The sequence below is a fragment of the Bos indicus x Bos taurus genome, chromosome 6, assembly GCF_003369695.1.
Source record: "Bos indicus x Bos taurus breed Angus x Brahman F1 hybrid chromosome 6, Bos_hybrid_MaternalHap_v2.0, whole genome shotgun sequence".
NCBI classification, from domain to species: Eukaryota; Metazoa; Chordata; class Mammalia; order Artiodactyla; family Bovidae; genus Bos; species Bos indicus x Bos taurus.
Genome location: NC_040081.1, coordinates 71912030 through 71934679, shown reverse-complemented (window position 1 = coordinate 71934679; position 22650 = coordinate 71912030). Strand labels below are relative to the sequence as shown.

The following is a 22650-nucleotide window of genomic DNA, read 5'->3' as shown; positions in this document are numbered from 1 at the left end:
GTAAGAAATATAAACCTAAGCCTGACATCACTGAAAGTATTACAGTTTCCATAAGAGGATACCTCAGCAACAACTTCTAGAACAGTTAAGGAACTTGGTGATAACACTTATCAGCAATATGGGCGAAATATGTATAAATGCATTCCAAATGATTAGCTTTACCTCCACCAAACTTAAAGTAGAAGTAGGCTTTTTGCTTTTTTCAGAATCCAGAATAGTTGGGTTTGAGTTTCACATCTTGTATATTCCTTGTTTACTAAAAGCTGAGAGTAATTTAGAATTCTAGGATGAATCAAAAAGAATATTTTTAATTTGAATTAATTTTGGATAACTGTGGGTTGACCATAATAGAGATCTTATTTTAAAGTACATTTATGTTATTGAGAGGATTATATATATAATACAAGGAAAAACTAAAAGCTATTCATATGGTACTCCATAACACCATGAGTTTATAACATTCTTCAGAGAAGTTATTTTGGATATCCTGTCATGGGAAGAGGTGTACAAACACAAGGGATCTTTAGAGTTGCCTGGTGGTCTGTGAGGAAGATATGAGACTGACCTTGAGGTTTTTTTTAACTATTTACTTTTTTAGTTAACTCAGAAAGTTCATCCCCAAGATCTCCTATTTAAATGTGTGTGTAAAGAAAAGGAGGGTAATTTTTTTTATGAATAACTTTATTCCTAGTTATATGCACTTTTCTACAGTTGCTTTTAAGTGAAAGAATTAATGAAATTAGATAATATTGATACAAGCTAAGGGCAATAATGATGTGTAGATCATTTGGCCACCTGATGAGGAGAGCTGACTCATTTGAAAAGACCCTGATGCTGGGAAAGATTGAGGGCAGGAGGAGAAGGGGACGACAGAGGATAAGATGGTTGGATGGCATCACCGACACAATGAACATGGGTTTGGGTGGACTCCGGGAGTTGGTGATGGACAGGGAGGCCTGGCGTACTGAGGTTCATGGGGTCGCAGAGTTGGACACGACTGGGCGAATGAACTGAACTGAACTGAACTGAACTGAAGGGCAATAAAAATGTGATTACTACATGATGATAGAGAAAACCTAATGGATTCTATCAGGCTGCTTATTTGACAGAGCAAGTATTTGCTAAACTGTGGTGTTGAAGATTGACCTTGTGATACTTTCAGTAACAGTGGCAAAAAACTCAATAGCTTCTGGAGAAGAAAGGTATTAGTGGAAAACCATTTAAATTTTCCTTGTGTAGGCATAGGATCCGGAGAAGGTAATGGCACCCCACTCTAGTACACTTGCCTGGAAAATCCCATGGACGGAGGAGCTTGGTAGGCTGCAGTCCATGGGGTCGCTAAGAGTCGGACACGACTGAGTGACTTTGCTTTCACTTTTTACTTTCATGCATGGAGAAGGAAATGGCAACCCACTCCAGTGTTCTTACCTGGAGAATCCCAGGGACGGGGGAGCCTGGTGGGCTGCTGTCTATGGGGTCGCACAGAGTTGGACACGACTGAAGTGACTTAGCAGCAGCAGCAGCAGGCATAGAATCATTAAGATTCTTTGAGAGTGCTGGTTCTTGCCCATAATCCTATCCAATTCACAATTTTAAATTAGCAAAAGTCCTCACACATTAGGGAAACCGATTCTAAGAATATGAAACTTCTTTATGTCTAGAAGATAAAATCTGCTGCTGTGGGGGTGAAAGAGTAAGAAAGAATGTTTTTAATGGAATGGATAACAACAACATGGTCCTCCTGTATAGCACAGGACACTATATTACATATCTTGTGATACCATAATGGAAAAGAATATGAAAAAGAATGTTTGTTATAAATATAGCTGAATCACTTTGCTGTACAGCAGAAATTAACATTGTAAGTCAACTGTACTTCAATAAAATAAATTTTCAAAAAATGTTTTCATTTGACAGTAAATCAAGGAATGTCAAAATTTGAAGCCTAGATGGGTTATTATAATTTAATATAGAATTAGTTATATACAGTGTACATTGGCAGGTGGTGATCTGTTGCAGAAGGCTCTAGAAACTAAAATGTCTATCACTTTTGCATTGTTTTTGGTTCTCTCTTAGGCATAGATATTTAGTGTCAGGGATGACAGAACCCCTGAATGTTGTGGTGTTATGTATTTTATATATAAAAACAAATGGAATATCAATTACTAGACAGTCATGCACTGGATGCTTAATCCAGATGGGTTCATCCAGAAATCCTTCTTTTTTAGTAGTCTGGCTGTTTGCAGATTTATACCATAGCTCTGCTTTCTGTCAGGGGGAATTTTCAGTGTTAAGCTAATTGGTTGTCCTCTTCAGCTATAAAGCTGTGTGTGTGTGCTTGTTCATGCCAGATAAATATAATCAATTACTTTTTCGGGCTTAAACATCAATGAGTTCTGAGGTTTGCAGAGTTGGGACAAACCATACACCCCATTGTAGATTAGAGATCTTTATCTTTAAACCACAGTCCCAGTTAATGGAGACTAGAATGACATGGACATATTTGAAGATTCCGTAAAAGGAATTACTAAAATTTCAGACGTTTATCACATGAATCAGCTAGTTAGCCTTTCCTTAGTTAGGGGACAAAAATGCCCTTCAAGTGAATTATCATTTTCCTGTGTTAGGAACTGAACCCTACAACTGGTAAACATTTTCATACCTTTTCTAAAAATTTATAACATTTACCTGATGAAGTTGGGTCACATAGGGAGTCTCCTGACTGCAAAAATATTCTGAAGAATCTTTTGGTTCTGTTGTTCTTTGAGGAAGCTGATTTGCAGCGGTCTCAGAAGCAGTTTTCTTAAGAGATACAGATGCTGGTTCTGCAAAAAGTATATAACGTATCACTAGAAAGGCACTTGGGAGGTAGAGGGGAGGGATGCACTCAGACAAACCTATGGAATTTGTTCCCAGTTGTCTTCATTTAGTTTGTTGGGAAACCCAGTAGATTATCAGAGAACTTGCTTTGAATTGCCATATTAAGGCTGGGGTTAACTTTTTTGATTTTTATCTCTTAGAAATAATAGCCAAACATGTTACATTCCTCTAGTGTTTTACATTCCCTTAGTTGGAAAAGTGACTTATCCCCCAAAGGATCTTAAGGTACTACTGATTTGTCGTTCTGGTAAGTGTTGGGAACAGCCTCTTTAACATAAGACTTGAAGTCTACCAGGTTTCCTAGTAATAGTTTGATCTTGGGAAAGTCTCCTAATTTCTGACTCTGTTTCTCACCTGTTAGGCTAGGCTTGTATATTTTAAAGATCCGGTGCACAAAGTCAGTGCATTGGGAATGATACTTTCGTGTGGTTAATCCTTAGCAGTTTCCCTTTTCAGTCGCACATCCATTAAAGGGCATTGAGAGAAGGAAAACATGAGGCAACTCATCTGATTTGTAATTTATGTCAAAAAATGGAGAATAAAATTTTCAGCTTTCGTGAGATATAAGTGTTGTTGGGCAGGGTTGGGGAACAATGGAGTCCTGCTATTCTCTAATACTTGATTCGAAAAATATTTGTTGAGCTCGTCCTGTGTGTATGCAGGGCCCTGTGGTTGACACTAGGAATACTGTGCTATACGAGGCTGATGGTCCCTGCCCCCACAGAAAGGCAGTAGAGCAACTGGTTCAACAGAGTAGACTTGTTCATGCCTCCATTTCCTCCTCTGTAAATGGGAATCATGGTATCACTTACCTCAGAGAGTTGTAGTAGGGATTAAATGTATTAATATATAACGTGCTTAGAACACTACCTGGATATATGCATACCCTGTGACCCTGCATCCCACTCCTGGGTGTGTACTCAACAGAGATGCATACATATGTTTATTGGGAGACATGCACAGGAATTTGTATAGCAGCATTATTCTTAGTAGCCCCAATCTGGGAACGTTGGATAGAGAAAGTAGAGGGATGTATGTTCCTATTATGGAATATTTTATTGCAGTAAAAAAGAACAAACTCCTGCTGCAAGTAAAATCATGGATGACTCTCAAACAATGCTGTGTGAAAGAAGCTTGACATTACAAAATACATACTAAAGGAAAAGACAATTGTATGATTCTATTAATAAAACTAGCCTATGGTAATGAACATTGATAAATTTTACGAGGGCTAACAGGCTTCCCAGGTGCTGCTAGTGGTAAAGAACCCACCTGTCAATGCAGGAGATGCAAGAGATGCGGGTTCGATGCCTGAGTTGGGAAGATCCCCTGGAGGAGGGCATGGAAACCCACTCCAATATTCTTGCCTGGAGAATTCCATGGACAGAGGAGCCTGGCAGGCTGCAGTCGATAGGGTCACATAGAGTCAGACACAACTGAAGCGACTTAGCATGGACGCATGGGGGCTAACAGGATAATTAATGAAGTGGGGGGGGGGAGTCTTTAGGGTGCTGGTAGTGTTTTATATCTTGATTTGAGTGGTAGGTGCACAGGTGTCTTCACTTTGTAAAAACTGAGGTCTTCAACTATTTATGTGAACTCAAAACAATTAGATCAATTATAAATCTATAAAATGCTAAAGTTGGATTATTTTAGCAATCTAGAGAGATGCAGTCATTTGCTCCATGTTGAATTTTAAGGGTAAAGAGAAACTAGAAAAATTAGGTTTTCTGTTTCTCAGACCAGTGCCTTTTCTTATAGTCTTTGTTTTTCTTTATGCTATATTAGGTTGGGCTTCCCGGGTGGTGCTAGTGGTAAAGAAACGGCCTGCCAATGTAGGAGATGTAAAAGATGCAGGTTTGATCCCTGGGTTAGGAAGATCCTCTGGAGGAGAGCATGGGAATCCACTCCAGTATTCTTGCCTGGAGAATCCCATGGACAGAGGAGCCTGGTGGGCTTCAGTCAAAGGGTCACACAGAGTCAGACATGACTGAAGACATTTAGCATGCACCCACATTATAAGTAACCTTTTCTGTTACTTATAATGGGTCAGTTTGGAATGACAGCTTCATAATTAGCTGGCTTCTCAGTTTTTGTAGAATTACTAAAAAGTTATGGCCATGTTAGTTACCTTTGGAGAAAAGCAAAATTCAGAACTTACTACTTTGTGGGGGTTTTCCTTTTACATCCTAGTATTCTAATGGCAGTCACAGAAAAGTGTAATTTAAAGGCTAACGATAGATAATTGTGCAGAAATTTGAGGTGGGAAAGTTTCTGTTTGTTACTTTCACTATTAATAAGCTCTGAAAGAAATGATTTTTCAGCATTTTTTGCTGTCACACAGCTCATAAACAATAGTCTTGATTTGTCAAGGACAAGAATAAACATCTATCAGGAAAAAGCTACAGAAGTTTTAATCAGTGTGGGAAAAGTTGGCATATTTCAGACTCTTACCATCTTCAAGTGCTTTTCTCTTGATGCTCAAAGTTCTTGGGTTTTTGGTATGATTTTCAAATAATTCTTAAACAAGAGAACATAGGAAAAGAGTCATTATATGACATTGTCTAAAACTGCATTAGTTTTCAAGCATTCAAGTATTCTACAGTTAGAATATTTAAGTGATTGGACAGATGAAAGAGTTTAAGAATTAGGAATATTTTGGTGTTGCTGCTGCTGCTGCTAAGTCACTTCAGTCGTGTCCAACTCTGTGCGACCCCAGCGATGGCAGCCCACCAGGCTCCCCCGTCCCTGGGATTCTCAAGGCAAGAACACTGGAGTGGGTTGCCATTGCCTTCTACAGATTTTGGTACTAAACTTTCCTAAATCTTTAGGAAAGACTTGAAAAGAAATTGAAATTCTTGACTTAATAGGTATATGGTTTATAATAATTTAGGGAGCCATTTGAACATAAAATAGTATTAGGAATTTATTATTGAATTTTTTGCTAAGTTAAATGCAAAGAGGAAAGTTTATAGAATTTTCACCTTAAAAAGTCTAATTCCAAGATTACATAGTAACCTTGTTTCCATTCGGCAGTTCTGAGAGATGGTTGTCTTAGGAGGCCATCAACTTCATAAAATCTCATTTTTCTTTGAGGGTTGACATTTTTCTTTTGTAAAACTCTGTATTCATAATTTAAAATTTATGTATTTGGTATGACATTGTTTCCAGTCTCTTGTCTATTCCAAACTGCATTCACCTTCTGGCAATTTCCTCAAATATTTCTTTATTTCTTGTGGCCCCCTTCAAGCATTTGCTTAATTTTTTCATGAGACCATATGTTTATAAGTGCTCTGACCTCCTTGTCACACCAGTGTTTTCCAGCCTGTGTCACTCACTATTATAATCTGTAAATGACTTTTAGCATCTTCTAAAGGAATATGATTTCCTATGAATCAATATGATTCACAGTTATTAGATACATCCTGTATTTCAGTATCATTCATTTAAAGCAAACTGGACTGACATAGAGCATTGAGAATTTCAATATGAGGATCAAAATTTTTTTCATACATTCAAAGTTTTTAAAATAAGACAGATTAACCCCCAATATTAGAATAATTTAGCTGCTTTTCATCAACAGGTATCCTTGATTGCATATTTATGAATACAGAGTGTCTTGGTATTTACAGATTTTTTTTTTTTTTTAGTAAGAAGTAGGAATAGACATTTCTTTACTCCCCTACCATAAACTCTACCAACTCAGGTATTCAATATAATGAGGCCTTTGGGATTATCTCTAGTAGACATCTTCCCTATAACTACTTCAACTGGTATATATTAGACTTTAAAAATCAAAAGAACATTTAAAATTCAACAATTTAGATCCCTTACCTGACCCAGGGATACCGTGTGGTGCTGTGGGGCCACCCACCTCATCTGAGGCATTACTTGCAGTGTCTTCCTCTGTCAGAAAACAAAGACAGTAGTAATTTCAGTGTTGTTCACAGAACCCTATGCACTTCAGCAGGTGAAGACTACACTGAAAACGTAATAAGCCTGGATCCCAGCATCAAAAGTGTAACCTCAAAGCCAAGGACATTTGCCATCTTGAACCAGATTTGAAGATGGCCTTAGAGGATTCACCACCAACACAATGTTGAAAAGTAGTCTGCGTTAAAAGTCACAAGGCAGGAAGCTTGGTTTGAAAGTATAAAAGTGCTTTGTGACCTAATTTGCTTAACAGCTTTCACTGTTACATTTTAATGCTTGCCAAAGAGCTCTTACAGCTCTTTTTTTCATTCAGTCCTCCTTGTAACTAAGAATAATCCTTATTGCACTACATGTAAAGGAATAAAAGACTCTAAAGTGGTTTTAGCAGTCTTCATATTGAGGTATTAAGCAGACAGTGATTAACATTTTAAGGAACTTAAAATGCTTAGCATGGTGAATGTAACAGGAATTTGTCCTGGTGGACCAGTATATGTTCAGGATGTTTACAACCGCGCTGTTGGTAATTTGGGGAAAGCTCCTCCTCCTATATGTATGTTGGATTGCTATGTTGAAGTATAGCAATGTTATGGTAGTGTTCTTTTGTCTCAGCTGTACTTCCCTATACACTGAACATTTTTAAAAAAGAATTCTATGTTAGTAAGTATAGGTGTCTATATAGTTACTTGCAATGATTATTCTACAATTAGACAATGGTTTGTATTAATAAACCTTGAGGCAAAAGTATAGATAGAGGGCTATAAACATATTGCCGCAGTGGGTGTGTGAAGATGTACATCAGGGTAGGACCTCATCTTCTTATGAAGGACATGTTTGGACCAGGAGACTAGAATGAAGTTTAGCTTCTAGCAATATCAAGACTTCAAATGACAGGTTGTGCTCTAGAGCCATATCAGTTCAGTTCAGTTTAGTAGCTCAGTTATGTCCGACTCTTTGCAACCCCACGGACTGCAGCACGCCAGGCTTCCCTGTCCATCACCAACTCCCAGAGCTTGCTCAAACTCTTGTCCATTGAGTTGGTGATGCCATCCAACCATCTCATCCTCTGTCGTCCACTTTTCCTGCCTTTAGTCTTTCCCAGCATCAGGGTCTTTTCAAATGAGTCCGTTCTTCCTATCAGGTGGCCAAAGTATTGGAGTTTCAGCTTCAGCATTAGTCCTTCCAATGAATATTCAGGACTGATTTCCTTTGGGATGGACTGGTTGGATCTCCTTGCAGTCCAAGGGACTCTCAAGAGTCTTCAACACCACAGTTCAAAAGCGTTAATTCTTTGGCGCTAAGCTTTTCTTTATAGTCCAACTCTCACATCCATACATTGACTACTGGAAAAACCATAGCTTTGACTAGACGGACCTTTGTTGGCAAAGTAATACCTCTGCTTTTTAATATGCTGTCTAGGTTTGTCATGGCTTTTCTTCCAAGGAGCAAGTGTGTTTTAATTTCATGGCTGCAGTCACCATCTGCAGTGATTTTGGAGCCCAGAAAAATAAAGTCTGTCACTGTTGCCATTGTTTCCCCATCTATTTGCCATGAAGTGATGGGACTGGATGCCATGATCTTCTTTTTCTGAATGTTGAGTTTTAAGTCAACTTTTTCACTCTGCTCTTTCACTTTCATCAAGAGACTTTTTAGTTCTTCTTTGCTTTCTGCCATAAGGGTGGTATCATCTGCATAGCTGAGATTGATATTTCTCCCAGCAATCCTGATTCCAGCTTGTGTTTCATCAACCGGGGGCTCCCTAATCTACTGTTTGTCTTTTAATTGAAATTTTATTGAGATAATTATAGATTCACATATAATTGTAAGAAATAATAACTATCCCTTCTACACTTTGCCTTCCGTGATGGCTCAGTGGTAAAGAATCCATCTGCCAATGCAGGAGACAGGTTCGATCCCTGGAGAAGGAAATGGCAACGAACTCCAGTATTCTTGCCTGGAAAATCCCATGGACAGAGGAGTCTTGTTACAGTCCATGGGGTTGCAAAGAGTTGGACATGACTTAGTGACTAAACAACAACATTTTATAAACCATAATATTCTGTTAATTCAAAGATACATTGTTACAATCCCCCAGTATGATTTAGGAATCTTGTTTGTACTCATCTTTGAATGTGTGTGTGTGCACTTGCAGTATGTACTAAGTTCTATCATTAAGACAAAAAACAAAAAGACACTTCTACCATTAGAAATTCCAAAGATTTTTCAAACTCTGTGCCAGGAGCTAGGGGCAAAGACCAGCCATAAGCTTTATTTTGTCACAGCTTTTTAAAAGATTATTAAAGTATAAACAGTAAGAATTATAGAAAGTATGCTTTTTAAATTAACAAGTAGACTGTTTAAATTTATCAGCTTACCTACGTCTGAGCTTTTTACTTTTTTAAAAGTTCTCAATGTTGTTTCATATGACTAAAGTACATAAATTTATATAATAATTTTACTGCTGGGCATCCTGGGTGACTCAGTGGTAAAGAATCTCCTGCCATGCAGGAGACACAGGTTCAATCCCTGGGTCAGGAAGATCCCCTGGAGGAGGAAATGGCAACCCACTCTAGTATTTCTCCCTGGAAAACCCCGTAGACAGAGTAGCTTGGCAGGCCACAGTCCATGGGGTTGCAAAGTGAGCACAGTTTTACTCCTAAGATTATTCAAATGTATGCAAAATATACAGAAGTAATTAAATATTCCATTTTAAAGAAAACTACAGATGAATCTTCAATCTATTAAAAGAAATAAATGAATTGGAGAAAACAAGATGCTTGGCACACCTGAGATACTAACAATAGATATTTGAATGCCCTCTGCTGGCCATCATGTTGCTAATTTTTGTTAAATTGCCAGGATAGTGAATATTTTAATTTTGGAAATACATTTTACTACAGCCAAAAGGAAAATAAAACTCTTTTCCTTTTGATTATTCTTAAAAGAGCCATGTAGCCTTTCACATAGGATTTTTGGACTGATGATAAGAGTGGCCTCTAATAGAATATATGTGCCCATCTCTGGGGTTGCAAAGAGTCAGACATGATTTAGTGACTGAACAACAACAAACCACCACTTGGAGCCAGAGTTGATCTGCCTGTGACTGTCTTATACTAGAAAGCAGTGACTTTGGCCTGATTACCAAGGTATTGAAGTATTCTACCTCGTTTAAATCATTTTAGGAATAGATTTTAGGAGTCAATTAGGAATTGAAAAATCAGTGAACAAATGGGCAAATCTAATTCAGATAACCATTATATCTACTACTGTGGGCAAGAATCCCTTAGAAGAAATGGATTAGTCCTCATAGTCAGTGAAAGAGTTCAAAATACAGTACTTGGGTACAATCACAAAAATGACAGAATAATCTCAGTTCATTTCCAGTGCAAGGCATTCAGCATCACAGAAGTCCAAGTCTATGCCCCAGCCACTAAAGCTGAAGAAGCTGAAGTAGAATGGTTCTATGAAGACTTACAAGGCTTTCTAGAACTAACACCAAAAAAAATGTCCTTTTCATCATAGAGGATTGGAATGCAAAAGTAGGAAGTCAAGAAATACCTGGAGTAACAGGCAAGTTTGGCCTTGGAGTAGATTGAAGCAGGGCAAAGGCTAACAGAGTTTTGGCAAGAGAACTCACTGATTGTAGCAAACACATTCTTCCAACAACACAAGAGATGACTCTACACATGGACATTACTGGATGGTTAACACTGAAATCAGATTGATTATATTTACAGCCAAAGATGGAGCAGCTCTATACAGTCAGCAAAAACAAGAACAGGAGTTGACTGTGGCTCAGATTATGTGCTGCTTATTGTAAAATTCAGACTTAAATTGAGGAAAGTAGGGAAACACACTAGGCCATTTGGCTATGACGTAAGTCATATCCCTTATGATTATACAGTGGAAGTGACAAATAGATTCAAGGGATTAGATCTCATAGCCAGAGTGCCTCAAGAACAATGGACGGAGGTTTCTAACATTGTACAGGAGGCTGGGATCAAACCTTCCTAAATAAAAAGAAATTTTCAAGAAGGCAAAATGGTAGTCTGAGGAGACCTTACAAATAGCTGAGAAAAGAAGAGAAAAGAAAGGCAGAGAAGAAAGGGAAAGATATGCCCATCTGAATGGACAGTTCCAAAGAATAGCAAGGAGAGATAAGAAAGCCTTCACTTTGCAAAGAAACGGAGGAAAACAATGGAATGAGAAAGACTAGAGATCTCTTCAAGAAAATTAGAGATACCAAGATATCATTTCCTTTTACTTATTGTAATAGAGCCTGAGTGTTCTATGGTAATTCCCAGTGATTAGCTTCTTCTTATTTCATTGGTCATACATTTTTTAAGTGATAATTTACTCGAAGTAGCTAATTTTCTCCCGACTGGAATCAAATTGAATCTTATGTGTTACTCTTTTCAGCCCTCTGCTGGTCTTATTTTCTAAAAACATGACACCTTGGCTATGCTTGATGATCTTCTCTAAAAATACAGGAGCTTGAATCCACTCTACAACATAATACTAAACCAAAATCTCCAGGGGTTCTAAGTTGGAAACTAATTAGTTATCTGGAATGTGGGGGTCCACAGCTCTAGCTGAATTTTTACTTGAAATACAAAAAAAAAAAAAAAAGAAGAAGAAGAAGCAGCTTAGTATACTTTTAAGATAGTAAAGTGTTACTTTTGGGGAGATCAGTTTTATGACGAAGAGTGAATGTTAACAATATTGGAGCAATGACAACTCTGATAACAATATTTATTAGTAAAATGTAAAAACGAAATAGGCTTCCCTGGTGGCTCAGATGGTAAATAATCCATCTGCAATGAGAGAGACCTGGGTTCGATTCCTGGGTTGGGAAGATCCCCTGGAGGAGGGCATGGCAACCCACTCTAGTATTCTTGTCTAGAGAATCCTCATGGACAGAGGAGCCTGGCAGACTACAGTCCATGGGTTTGCAGAGTCAGACATGACTGAGCAACTAAGCACATAAAAATAAAATGAGCTGACCTCTACCTATTGACCTGATTTTTTCTAAAGATAGATATCCATGTCTTTACGCTTAACATAACAGTCTTCCAAGTAGTGGACTAGCAACTTGTGCATCATGAAGTATATATAAAGTGTTTTCTTACATATTTAGCTGCTGGGATCTATGTGGGTTTATACCTTTACTTTTATATTCATTTGAAAGTTTAAAATACTGTTGTTTCTAAAATGACTGTAAACATCCTGTTTCATATTTTCTAGATATATTCCATATTAACATGTAAATGTACCATTTTTAAAACCTGTCAGTTTACATCTGGCTTAATATTTTCCTTCTACATAAAAGAAGTTATACTGAGGTGTTGTATTTAAATGAGCTCTCCAGAGGACTAATGAGCTTTAATCTTCTGAATTTTTTTGGAAAAATCTTTAAAAAAATTTTAAGATTTAAAAATGAGAAAGATATTCTAAAGTTTTTAAACTTTTTTCATGGAAACCTTTCTTTCTTATTAAACACTGTATGTGGTAATCTGATTTTAACTTCCAGTGACAAAGGGTCATTGCAGTTACTCCTTTAGAATCCTTAGGAGCACAGAGTTTTCTTTACCTTTGTTGTCCCACTAGTCAGCTGCACATTCCTGTTTGGTTAGTCGCCTTAATTTCTCTCCATTTTCACCTGTCACTGAGTGTTCTAGCCGCTTTCCTTTTCTTCCATTGAGCTTTTAACGTGAAGTTTGCCAAGACTGTGGGGCACCTGGTTTTGGGATCAGAATTGGTTTTTAAACTTTTCAGTGCTGCATGAAGCTTTGGACTGAAAGACTAGCACAAGGTCTATGATGGCTAGGCTTCTGCTTAGAAGCTTGGTCACCCTCCTTGCCTCAATTTTGTCTAAAAGGCAAACTATCAGAGAGGAAGCACACTCTGCATCCCCTAAGTGCCCTATACCACAGGGCAGTGGTTCTCAAACTTCAACATGTATCAGAATCACCTTAAATACATACGGAACTGCTGGAACTCACTCCAAATTTCTGGTTCCGGAGGGGGCCCAAGAATTTGCATTTTGAATGAGTTCCTAGATGATGCCAATGCTGCTATGAACAGCAGCCACAGGGACCTTCACTGTCATTAATAATTTCCACCTTCCATTTCTGCATTTTGGAAATGTGAATATTATCCAACAATATTGTATAATGTTATAACATACTTGTATATGTTCTTATAATAACACGTTAGATGTTGTGGCTATTATATAATGTATATAATGGGTGTGTGTGTGTTCAGTCATGTCCAACTCTTTGCAACACTATGGACTATAGCCTGCCAGGCTCCTCTGACTGAGATTTTTCCAGGCACGAATACTGGAGTCGGTTTCTCTGCCCTCCTCCAGGGGATCATCTTGACCTAGGGATCAAACCGACATCTTTTGCCTCTGCTGCACTGGCAGGCGGCTTCTTTACCACTTAGCCACCTGGGAAGCCCAATGTATATAAGTATATTCAACCATCATAATACTGCAGGCCTCACCCTTATGACCTCATCTAAACCTAATTTTCTCCCAAAGGCCATCTCCAAATGTAGTAACAGTGGGGATTAGGGTTTCAACATATGAGTTTGGGAGGGACACAACCTGCAGCAGCAGCATCTTATAATAACATGTATTCATTACATACACACACACATAAAAACGAGAATATTGTTTTACCTGTGCAAGGGCTTTGTCTCATATCTGTCTCTGTTAAGTCTCCTGACATATTACTGACCAAGGCATCTTCAGCTGCATCTCCAGCAATAACTGTATAAATACAGTGGGATATATGGTGGTGTGTTTTTTTATTTACTTTTAGAACTATGTTTTAAGCTCTAATATAGTATTTTCCCTTTTAGAGTGAACTTGATACTAAAAACTGTGGTTGTTTATTTTTCTGTAATTAGATTCCCATCCTTAAACATATTTTAGTCTTAGGTCACTAAACATCTGGTGTTATAAGTCTCTATACAGTCAACAAAAACAAGACCAGCAGCTGACTGTGGCTCAGATCATGAATTCCTTATTGCCAAATTCAGACTGAAATTGAAGAAAGTAGGAAAAACCACTAGACCATTCAGTGAAAGTGAAGTCGCTCAGTCGTGCCCGACTCTTTGCAACCCCATGGACAGTAGCCTGCACCAAGCTCCTCTGTCCATGGGATTTTCAAGGCAAGAGTACTGGAGTGGGTTGCCATTTCCTTCTCCAGGGAATCTTCCCAACCCAGGGATCAAACCCAGGTCTCTTGCATTGTGACAGACACTTTACCATCTGAGCCATCAGGGAAGTCCATTCAGGTATGACCTAAATTAAATCCCTTATGATTATACAATGGAAGTGAGAAATAGATTTAAGGGACTAGATCTGATAGAGTGCCTGATGAACTATGGTTGGAGGTTTGTGACATTGTACAGGAGACAGGGATCAAGACCATCCCCATGGAAAAGAAATGCAAAAAAGCAAAATGGCTGTCTGAGGAGGCCTTACAAATAGCTGTGAAAAGAAGAGAAGTGAAAAGCAAAGGAGAAAAGGAAAGATATAAGCAGAGTTTGGAACTCTGAATGAAGAGTTCCAAAGAATAGCAAGAAGAGATAAAGCCTTCCTCAGCGATCAATGCAAAGAAATAGAGGAAAACAACAGAATGGGAAAGACTAGAGATCTCTTCAAGAAAATTAGAGATACCAAGGGAACATTTCATGCGAAGATGGGCTCAATAAAGGACAGAAATGGTATGGACCTAACAGAAGCAGAAGATATTAAGAAGGAAGTGGCAGGAATACACAGAAGAACTATACAAAAAAGATCTTCATGACCAAGATAATCACAATGGTGTGATCACTCACCTAGAGCCAGACATCCTGGAATGTGAAATCAAGCGGACCTTAGAAAGCATCACTATGAACAAAGCTAGTGGAGGTGATGGAATTCCAGTGGAGCTATTTCAAATCCTGAAAGATGATGCTATGAAAGTGCTGCACTCAGTATGCCAGCAAATTTGGAAAACTCAGCAGTGGCCACAGGACTGGAAAAGGTCAATTTTCATTCCAATCCCAAAGAAAGGCAATGCCAAAGAGTGCTCAAACTACTGCACAATTGCACTCATCTCACACGCTAGTAAAGTAATGCTCAAAATTCTCCAAGCCAGGCTTCAACAATACGTGAACCGTGAACTTCCAGATGTTCAAGCTGGTTTTAGAAAAGGCAGAGGAACCAGAGATCAAATTGCCAACATCTGCTGGACCATTGAAAAAGCAAGAGAGTTCCAGAAAAACATCTATTTCTGCTTTATTGACTATGCCAAAGCCTTTGACTTTGTGGATCTCAGTAGACTGTGGAGAATTCTGAAAGAGATGGGAATACCAGACCACCTGACCTGCCTCTTGAGAAACCTATATGCAGGTAGGGAAGCAACCTTTAGAACTGGACATGGAACAACAGACTGGTTCCAAATAGGAAAAGGAGTACGTCAAGGCTGTATATTGTCACCCTGCTTATTTAACTTCTATGCAGAGTACATCATGAGAAACGCTGGGCTGGAAGAAGCACAAGCTGGAATCAAGATTGCCGGGAGAAATCTCAATAACCTCAGATATGCAGATGACACCACCCTTATGGCAGAAAGTGAAGAGGAACTCAAAAGCCTCTTGATGAAAGTGAAAAAGGAGAGTGAAAAAGTTGGCTTAAAGCTCAACATTCAGAAAACGAAGATCATGGCATCTGGTCCCATCACTTCATGGCAGATAGATGGGGAAACAGTGGAAACAGTGTCAGACTTTCTTTTTTTGGGCTCCAAAATCACTGCAGATGGTGATTGCAGCCATGAAATTAAAAGACGCTTACTCCTTGGAAGAAAAGTTATGTCCAACCTAGATAGCATATTCAAAAGCAGAGACATTACTTTGCTAACAAAGGTCCGTCTAGTCAAGGCTATGGTTTTTCCTGTGGTCATGTATGGATGTGAGAGTTGGACTGTGAAGAAAGCTGAGTGCCGAAGAATTGATGCTTTTGAACTGTGGTGTTGGAGAAGACTCTTGTGAGTCCCTTGGACTGCAAGGAGATCCAGCCAGTCCATTCTGAAGGAGATCAGCCCTGGGATTTCTTTGGAAGGAATGATGCTAAAGCTGAAACTCCAGTACTTTGGCCACCTCATGTGAAGAGTTGACTCATTGGAAAAGACTCTGATGCTGGGAGGGATTGGGGGCAGGAGGAGAAGGGGACGACAGAGGATGAGATGGCTGGATGGCATCACTGACTTGATGGACGTGAGTCTGAGTGAACTCCGGGAGTTGGATGGACAGGGAGGCCTGGCGTGCTGCGATTCATGGGGTCGCAGAGTCGGACACAACTGAGCGACTGAACTGACTGACTGACTGAACTGAACTAGGTCTTGACATAAAACTGACAAGATTATGTTCACCTGCATCTCCAGTAGTTACTGTGTGAACACAATCATGCCATTGCTTTTGGGCTACTTGATCACTAGTTATTTTACATTTTAATTTCAATGGAGGAGATGTATAGTTTTCTAGCAGACCAGTTTCTTTCCTTGTTTTGTAATGAAACATTTTAGGACTTCTCACCACCATTTCCCAATCCTAACTTTTTGTCATTTCCCTCTTTTTCCCACTCATACTTTTAGGAATTAGGACTTCATTCATGTTGATGTATGGCAGAAACTATCATCATATTGTAAAGTAATTATCCTCTAATTAGGAATAAAAATAAAGAATTAAGACTATGTCATTTAAGGCTGATATTAAGATCTAGAAACATTGTGGCCACTTGAAGTCTTTAATAACATTTCATCCATTCCACCATTTTACATAGCAAATCTGAAGGAGGCACTCCTGAGTTCAGAGTTCCACAGAGACTGAGGTAGAACTTGTACTTCCTGACTCCTGGCTAGAACGCATGCAGTTTATTTCATGCAGTCATGTCTTTGTGTAAATTGCATCTCAATTCTTTAGGTTAAACTCATTTTGAAGAATTTTATGATGTGTCCTCAGAGAACTCACATTCTCACAGGTCACAGGTTTTGTATTTTTCTGAGTTTTTCAATGCACTTTTTCTGTTTACTCACAATTTTACCACAACTGATATGAAAAATTTTTTTTAATTTCTGCCATCAAGAATTTTATTTTAGCTTCTGTAAAACTGGTCTTTTTAAACTTCTAGAAATTCAATTTTCTTTCCTTGTTTTGTATAACTCTGTACCATTCTGTGTTCTGATCAAATTTGCATGAAATCTGTTTCATGATAAATTGAGCAGTTAGCTTGTTGAATCTCATTTAGTAAAACCTATTTACCTTAGACTGCTGCTGCTAAGTCACTTCAGTCGTGTCCGACTCTGTGCAACCCCATAGACGGCAGCCCACCAGGCTCCTCCGTCCATGGGATTTTCCAGGCAAGAACACTGGAGTGGGTTGCCATTTACCTTAGACTATATTCAGGTTATTGACCTTTTTCTATATGGTAGCATGATGTTAAGATTACTTTTCTTTGCTTTCCTACCTGTCTGATCCTCTTCCATCTTTACATGGGCACATCCTGTGGCTTGCTCTTCATCTTGGCATTCCTGTTGTGAGTTTTCTGTTTTCTTGTGTCCCAGGATAGCATCCAACTCAGTAAAAAACTTCATGCTTTTAGCCATGCCTAGGTCTCTAGCCGTTCTTACAATCTTGTATTCATGTTTTAAGTTTTTGTACTTTGTTCTGCACTGCTTCCAATCTCTCTCTATTCCAAGTTTCTGAAGCTTGGCAGCAATTTGTTCAAATATCCTTTTATTTCTCATTGTTCCCTCTAGTTGTTGTTGTATTCCTTGATCAGACCAGATGCCTATTAGAGCCCTGACTTCTGGCACAGTCCAGTGTTTTCCTCCTTCATTTGCTACAGTTGGAATGACAGTTGAATTACCAGGGGGTTCCATTATTGCTGTAGAGTCACCTGTATTGGGTGGGGAGGAAAAGGGATATATGGCTTACATATATCAGACAAGATAAATAATTGGATGCAACATTATTAAAGACAGTAATTTTCTCTATGGGAAATGGAATGCAAATTATAATGTAGCTTTTGTCTTAAACTAGTTGGGAAATCAAAGTACAGAACATGAATCTGTTCCTTATTGTGATGGTGACTGAGTTTAATAAAGTTGTATTTTTAATTAGTTACATCTTGATCATCTTTTTTCTTTAGCATTTCTTTCTCTTCCATTCTGCTCCTTTAGTATATGGGATTAATGTCAGTGTATAGCAAAAGTTGAATATATAATTTTGTAATATTTACTTCTTTAAAGCAATATAATTATGTATAAAACAGCTTGTTGAAGACAATTTTTCCATAAGTGTGAGCAATTTATTTCCTCCCCATGCCTTTTCTGTATCTAATGATTTCTATTTGCTCCATGTCAGAATCTCCTGGGGAAGCCTTTATACACTACTGCCCCCATCCTTTATTCCCAGATTGTGATTCTAGTGTGCAGTTCAGGATTGAGAGCCAAGACTATTCATGAATGAAGGACTTAGAAGAAGCACATTAATAATCGGTGCTTCTTAACTCTTTGTGAATATAAAAGATGTCCCATTGGTTAAAGACCAAATGCCATTTTAAGAGAAGTATTATATCCTTTTAATGAAATGTGCCAGAAATTTCATAATGCATTAGGCAGAATGTCTCCACTTAGTTATAAATCCTTTAATAACTTTGTGTTAGATCTCTGCACAGTTTTGCAACTCATTTTATGATAAAGACATTTCTTGACATTATATTAGTTATTTCACAACCATATTATTTTACTCAGATTTCATGTTTAATAAAAAGGTGGTTTGGACCTCAGCATCTATAACATTAGTCATTAAAAAAAGAATACCATAGTATTTACCTGGGTACGGAGGTGTTTTATTTTGTGCTGTGTTTAATGTCTTTGTTTTAAGATGGTTTTCATCTTAAATGTTAATTTAATTTTAAGATGTTCTTATTTAAAAAATTTTTAAAGATGTTTTAAATTTAAGATGTTTTTCATCTTAAATCAAGTGAGCACTTTTCCTCACTTGCATTAACTTGCAGTAAGAATTTATAAGCAAGAATGGGACTTATGTTGACTTTTTGGGTGAATAAAATCATCCTTGACTTCATTATGGATTTTATATTATTTACTTTCATATGTAAAGTTCTACTTTTCTTAGCCTCCAGGATAGCTGAAGTCATATGCTCATCAAATATTAAGTACCACACTTACTATGTGTAATTTTGGCCATCAGATTCCTTACTATATTTAAAGCATAAAGACTGGGGATTTGAAGCTAATATTTCCAAAGTATTTCTACCAGGAAAAAATTACCCATTTTCTCAGATTTGATGTCAGTCTTACTTTCCAATTTGATATAGATCAGTTTCATTATATTTTTGAGCAGCCTGTACCAGACCTACCTAGTTCCATTGGTCTGACTTGAGAAACCAAAAGTAAAGGATTTCCTGAGATGTCTTCCTTGTCTTCTGATGTAACTGACATTTTGCCTGAAAAGAGAGAATTACTTTTAGAAATAAGTGCCAAGGAAAATTAAAATTGGATTAACAACTGATAACACTAATAGTTTTAGTTGAATGTGATCATATTCATGAAGGAGCATAGATTTATGATAGATGTTTTTTAAAATAGTGGTATAATATGGTTTAAATATCTATATATATAAAGAAAAATCTAACTTCCTCCACTCTGTTCTGACATTTTGAGCATCCCCAAGCATTGAACTTTCTGAGGATGGTCACAGTTAGTTTTCAAGTTAAACTATGTCTTTAAAGTGAGATATTTTTTCATTTTTGTATTTTAGGTGCCTCAACATAGTAGGCCCTTTAAGTGATACTGTAATGTGAAAGAGAAATCCTGCAATGTGATAAAGTAAAAGAACCCTGCCAACCTTAAAAGATGAAGATGTCCCTTCTTGATTATATCATTTCTATATGTTTTTCTGCTGCTGCTGCTAAGTCGCTTCAGTCGTGTCCAACTCTTGGTGACCCCATGGACTGCAGCCCACCAGGCTCCTCCGTCCGTGGGATTTTCCAGAATACTGGAGTGGAGTACCATTGCCTTCTCCCATGTTTTTCTAATGCTGTTTTACTAACAGAATTAGCATTATATTTTACATGAATGAGATCAAATGTTAGGTATGATTTTAATATCATAAACATTCATTTAAAATCACTATTTACCACTATAATTACAAGGTATTCCATTAAAGAATAAGAAAAGGAATACTGTTTATCATCTTAAAGATTATATTGGGGATTCTTACATTAAAAGAGAAAAGTGAAAAATAAGGGAAGTCTCAATGATTTCAAGTGGCATGATGGTTTAGTCGCTAAGTTGTGTCCTACTTTTGCAACCCCATGAACTCGGAACCTACCAGGCTCCTCTGTCCATGGGATTCTCCAGGAAAGAATACTAGAGTGGGTTGCCATATCCTTCTTGAGGGAATTTTCCCGACCCAGGAATCAAACCCAGGTCTCCTACATTGCAGGCAGATTCTTTACCGACTGAGCTACAAAGGAAGCCCGTAATTCAATTAAAGTGGCAGAGTTACATAAATTTAAAAGGGCTTCCCAGGTGGCACTAGTGGTAAAGAACCCACCTGCCAGTGCAGGAGACAATAAGAAACATGGGTTCAATCCCTGGGTTGGGAAGATCCCCTGGAGGAGGGCATGGCAACCCACTCCAGTATTCTTGCCTTGAGAATCCCATTTGACAGGGGAGCCTGGTGGGCTACAGTCCATGGAGTCACACAGAGTCAGACATGACTGAAGCGACTTAGCACAAAGCACATGCACATGATTTTAAAAATCGTCATTTTAAAGTTGAGTTTCACAATTATTTGAGGCTAAGTTGCAGTTAGGGAATGTTTTTGATTTAGTTGGGAATATGGAAAATAAAAATCTTAAATTACATAAGAACTCTCTTTAGAGAGAAGAAGAAAAGATACTGACATCCTCAGGTAATTTATCGACTGAGCTTGATGAGAACAGCAAAGAAAGGTAGGGCTTACTATTCTTTTATCTGCTTTAGGGCCTGCTTCTGTTTATTGAAAAGGTCTTAGAGCTGAACATACAGGTGGGGGCAAAAAAGAAATACCTCTCTCCACCTTCTTCAGGAAATTTTTTTTCCTCAGGTTGATCGTTCCTAGCAAGAATCCCAAAATTGTGTGCAGGGGACCCACACGGTGGAGATTTTAAATCGAAACCCTTAAATCATTATTCTTAATGCATTTGTATACAGTAAGAAAAGGGAAAGAGTGGAAATTGGTCATTGAAGGAATGTGATACAGAAGCAGTAGGCCAAAGGTATTCTGAGATTGAGGATGATTACAGTTTTTAGAAGATGAAGCCTCTTAGAGTCCTTTCCCAAGGCTTAGTCAGGCTACCTGCTACCTAACAAAAGGGACCAGATCCTCTGTCCTTGAAAGAGGACCACTTGCATGAAACAGGTTGATCCCAACAGTAGAAAACACACATTCATTTCCTTGCCTTCTTTTTACCATACACCAATAAAAATTCTGCTGGTTCCACCTTGGAAAAACCAGAAGATGTCATAAATGAATCAGAATTGGAGAAAGAAGGGCTCTCTAAGTCTTAGAAGGGCTTCCCTTGTGGCTCAGCTGGTAAACAATCCCCCTGCAATGTGGGAGCTCTGGGTTTGATCCCTGGGTTGGCAAGATTCCCTGGAGAAGGGAAAGGCTACCCACTCCAATATTCTTGCCTGGAGAATTTAATGGACTGTATGGTCCATGGGGTCGCAAAGAGTCAGACATGACTGAGCGATTTTCACTTCACTTCACTTAAAGCCTTAGAAAAGAAGCTATTTGACTATGTTAAAACTTTTGATTTTTGTGGGTGAAATAAAAATCAGCCAAAATTGTAAGGTGAAAGGAGGTCATGCAAATTTTTCTAAGACCTTAACTGACATGAACAGTCAGTTCATAAAATTGAATAAATATATATAAAATGTTCCACAGCACTTTTAATTAAACAAATGCAAAGTAAACAGTTATTGAGTGCATACACTGTTATATGTGGCTATGCATTTATTAGATTAGCGTAGTAAGTAAATAAGTGTTAGTCGCTCAGTCGTGTCCAACTCTTTGTGACCCCATGGACTGTAGCCCACCAAGCTCCTCTGTCCATGGAATTCTCCAGGCAAGAATACTGGAGTGGGTTGCCATTTTCTTCTCCAAGGGATCTTCCCAATTAGGGATCAAACCCTGGTCTCCTGCATTGCAGGCAGATTCTTTACCACAGAGCCACCAGGGAAGCCCCAGATGAGCATACTCCATTATTTATTAAATCAGCAAAGTCTCCCCCCACCCCCCCTTCTAAAAAAGGTACAGTTTCATTGTTAAAGTACAGTTCTTTTGGAAAGAAGTTACTTTAGTAATAGGTTTCAAAGTAATCATACCCTACACGTTGACCAGAAATTGAACTTCTGGTAGTCTATCCTACTGGGATCATTTTAAATTGCATAAAAAATAATTGGTTGTAGGAAATTCCCTGGTGTCCCAGTGGTTAGGCCTTGGCTCTTTCACTGCTGGGGCCTAGGTTCAGTCCCTGGTTCGGGAACTAAGACCCTACAAGCTGTGCAGCAGGGAAGAGGTAGTAGATTATACCATATATAAGGGGGAAATGACAGTAGATACCACAGATTTTGACACAGCTGAACAACTCAGCACACACAACAGCACAGATTTTGAACTAAACAACTCTGCCCTAAAAATAGCAACTCTGGGACTTCTGGTGGTTCAGTGGCTGGGGGACTGGTTCCACCCCAGGTCAGAGAACTAGATCCC

The 22650-nt window shown here is 38.3% G+C and overlaps 2 protein-coding genes across 5 annotated transcripts in view; one reads left to right on the top strand and one right to left on the bottom strand.

Moving 5' to 3' along the window:
• Positions 1–22650, top strand: part of PPAT (phosphoribosyl pyrophosphate amidotransferase) — a 40973-nt gene that overhangs the window by 1147 nt on the left and 17176 nt on the right. The window lies entirely within an intron of this gene.
• LOC113894312 (multifunctional protein ADE2) overlaps positions 1–22650 on the bottom strand; it is a 47372-nt gene that overhangs the window by 23377 nt on the left and 1345 nt on the right. The window contains exons 2-7 of one of the 3 annotated variants that reach the window (XM_027544561.1): positions 19247–19333; positions 17330–17761; positions 13496–13585; positions 6715–6786; positions 5335–5400; positions 2689–2825 (exon numbers count right to left, since the gene is read on the bottom strand). In XM_027544561.1, the coding sequence (XP_027400362.1) occupies positions 2689–2825; positions 5335–5400; positions 6715–6786; positions 13496–13585; positions 17330–17761; positions 19247–19333 (884 nt within the window). The remainder of the gene's footprint in view (positions 1–2688; positions 2826–5334; positions 5401–6714; positions 6787–13495; positions 13586–17329; positions 17762–19246; positions 19334–22650) is intronic. The other 2 variants (XM_027544563.1, XM_027544562.1) reach the window with 2 other exon arrangements.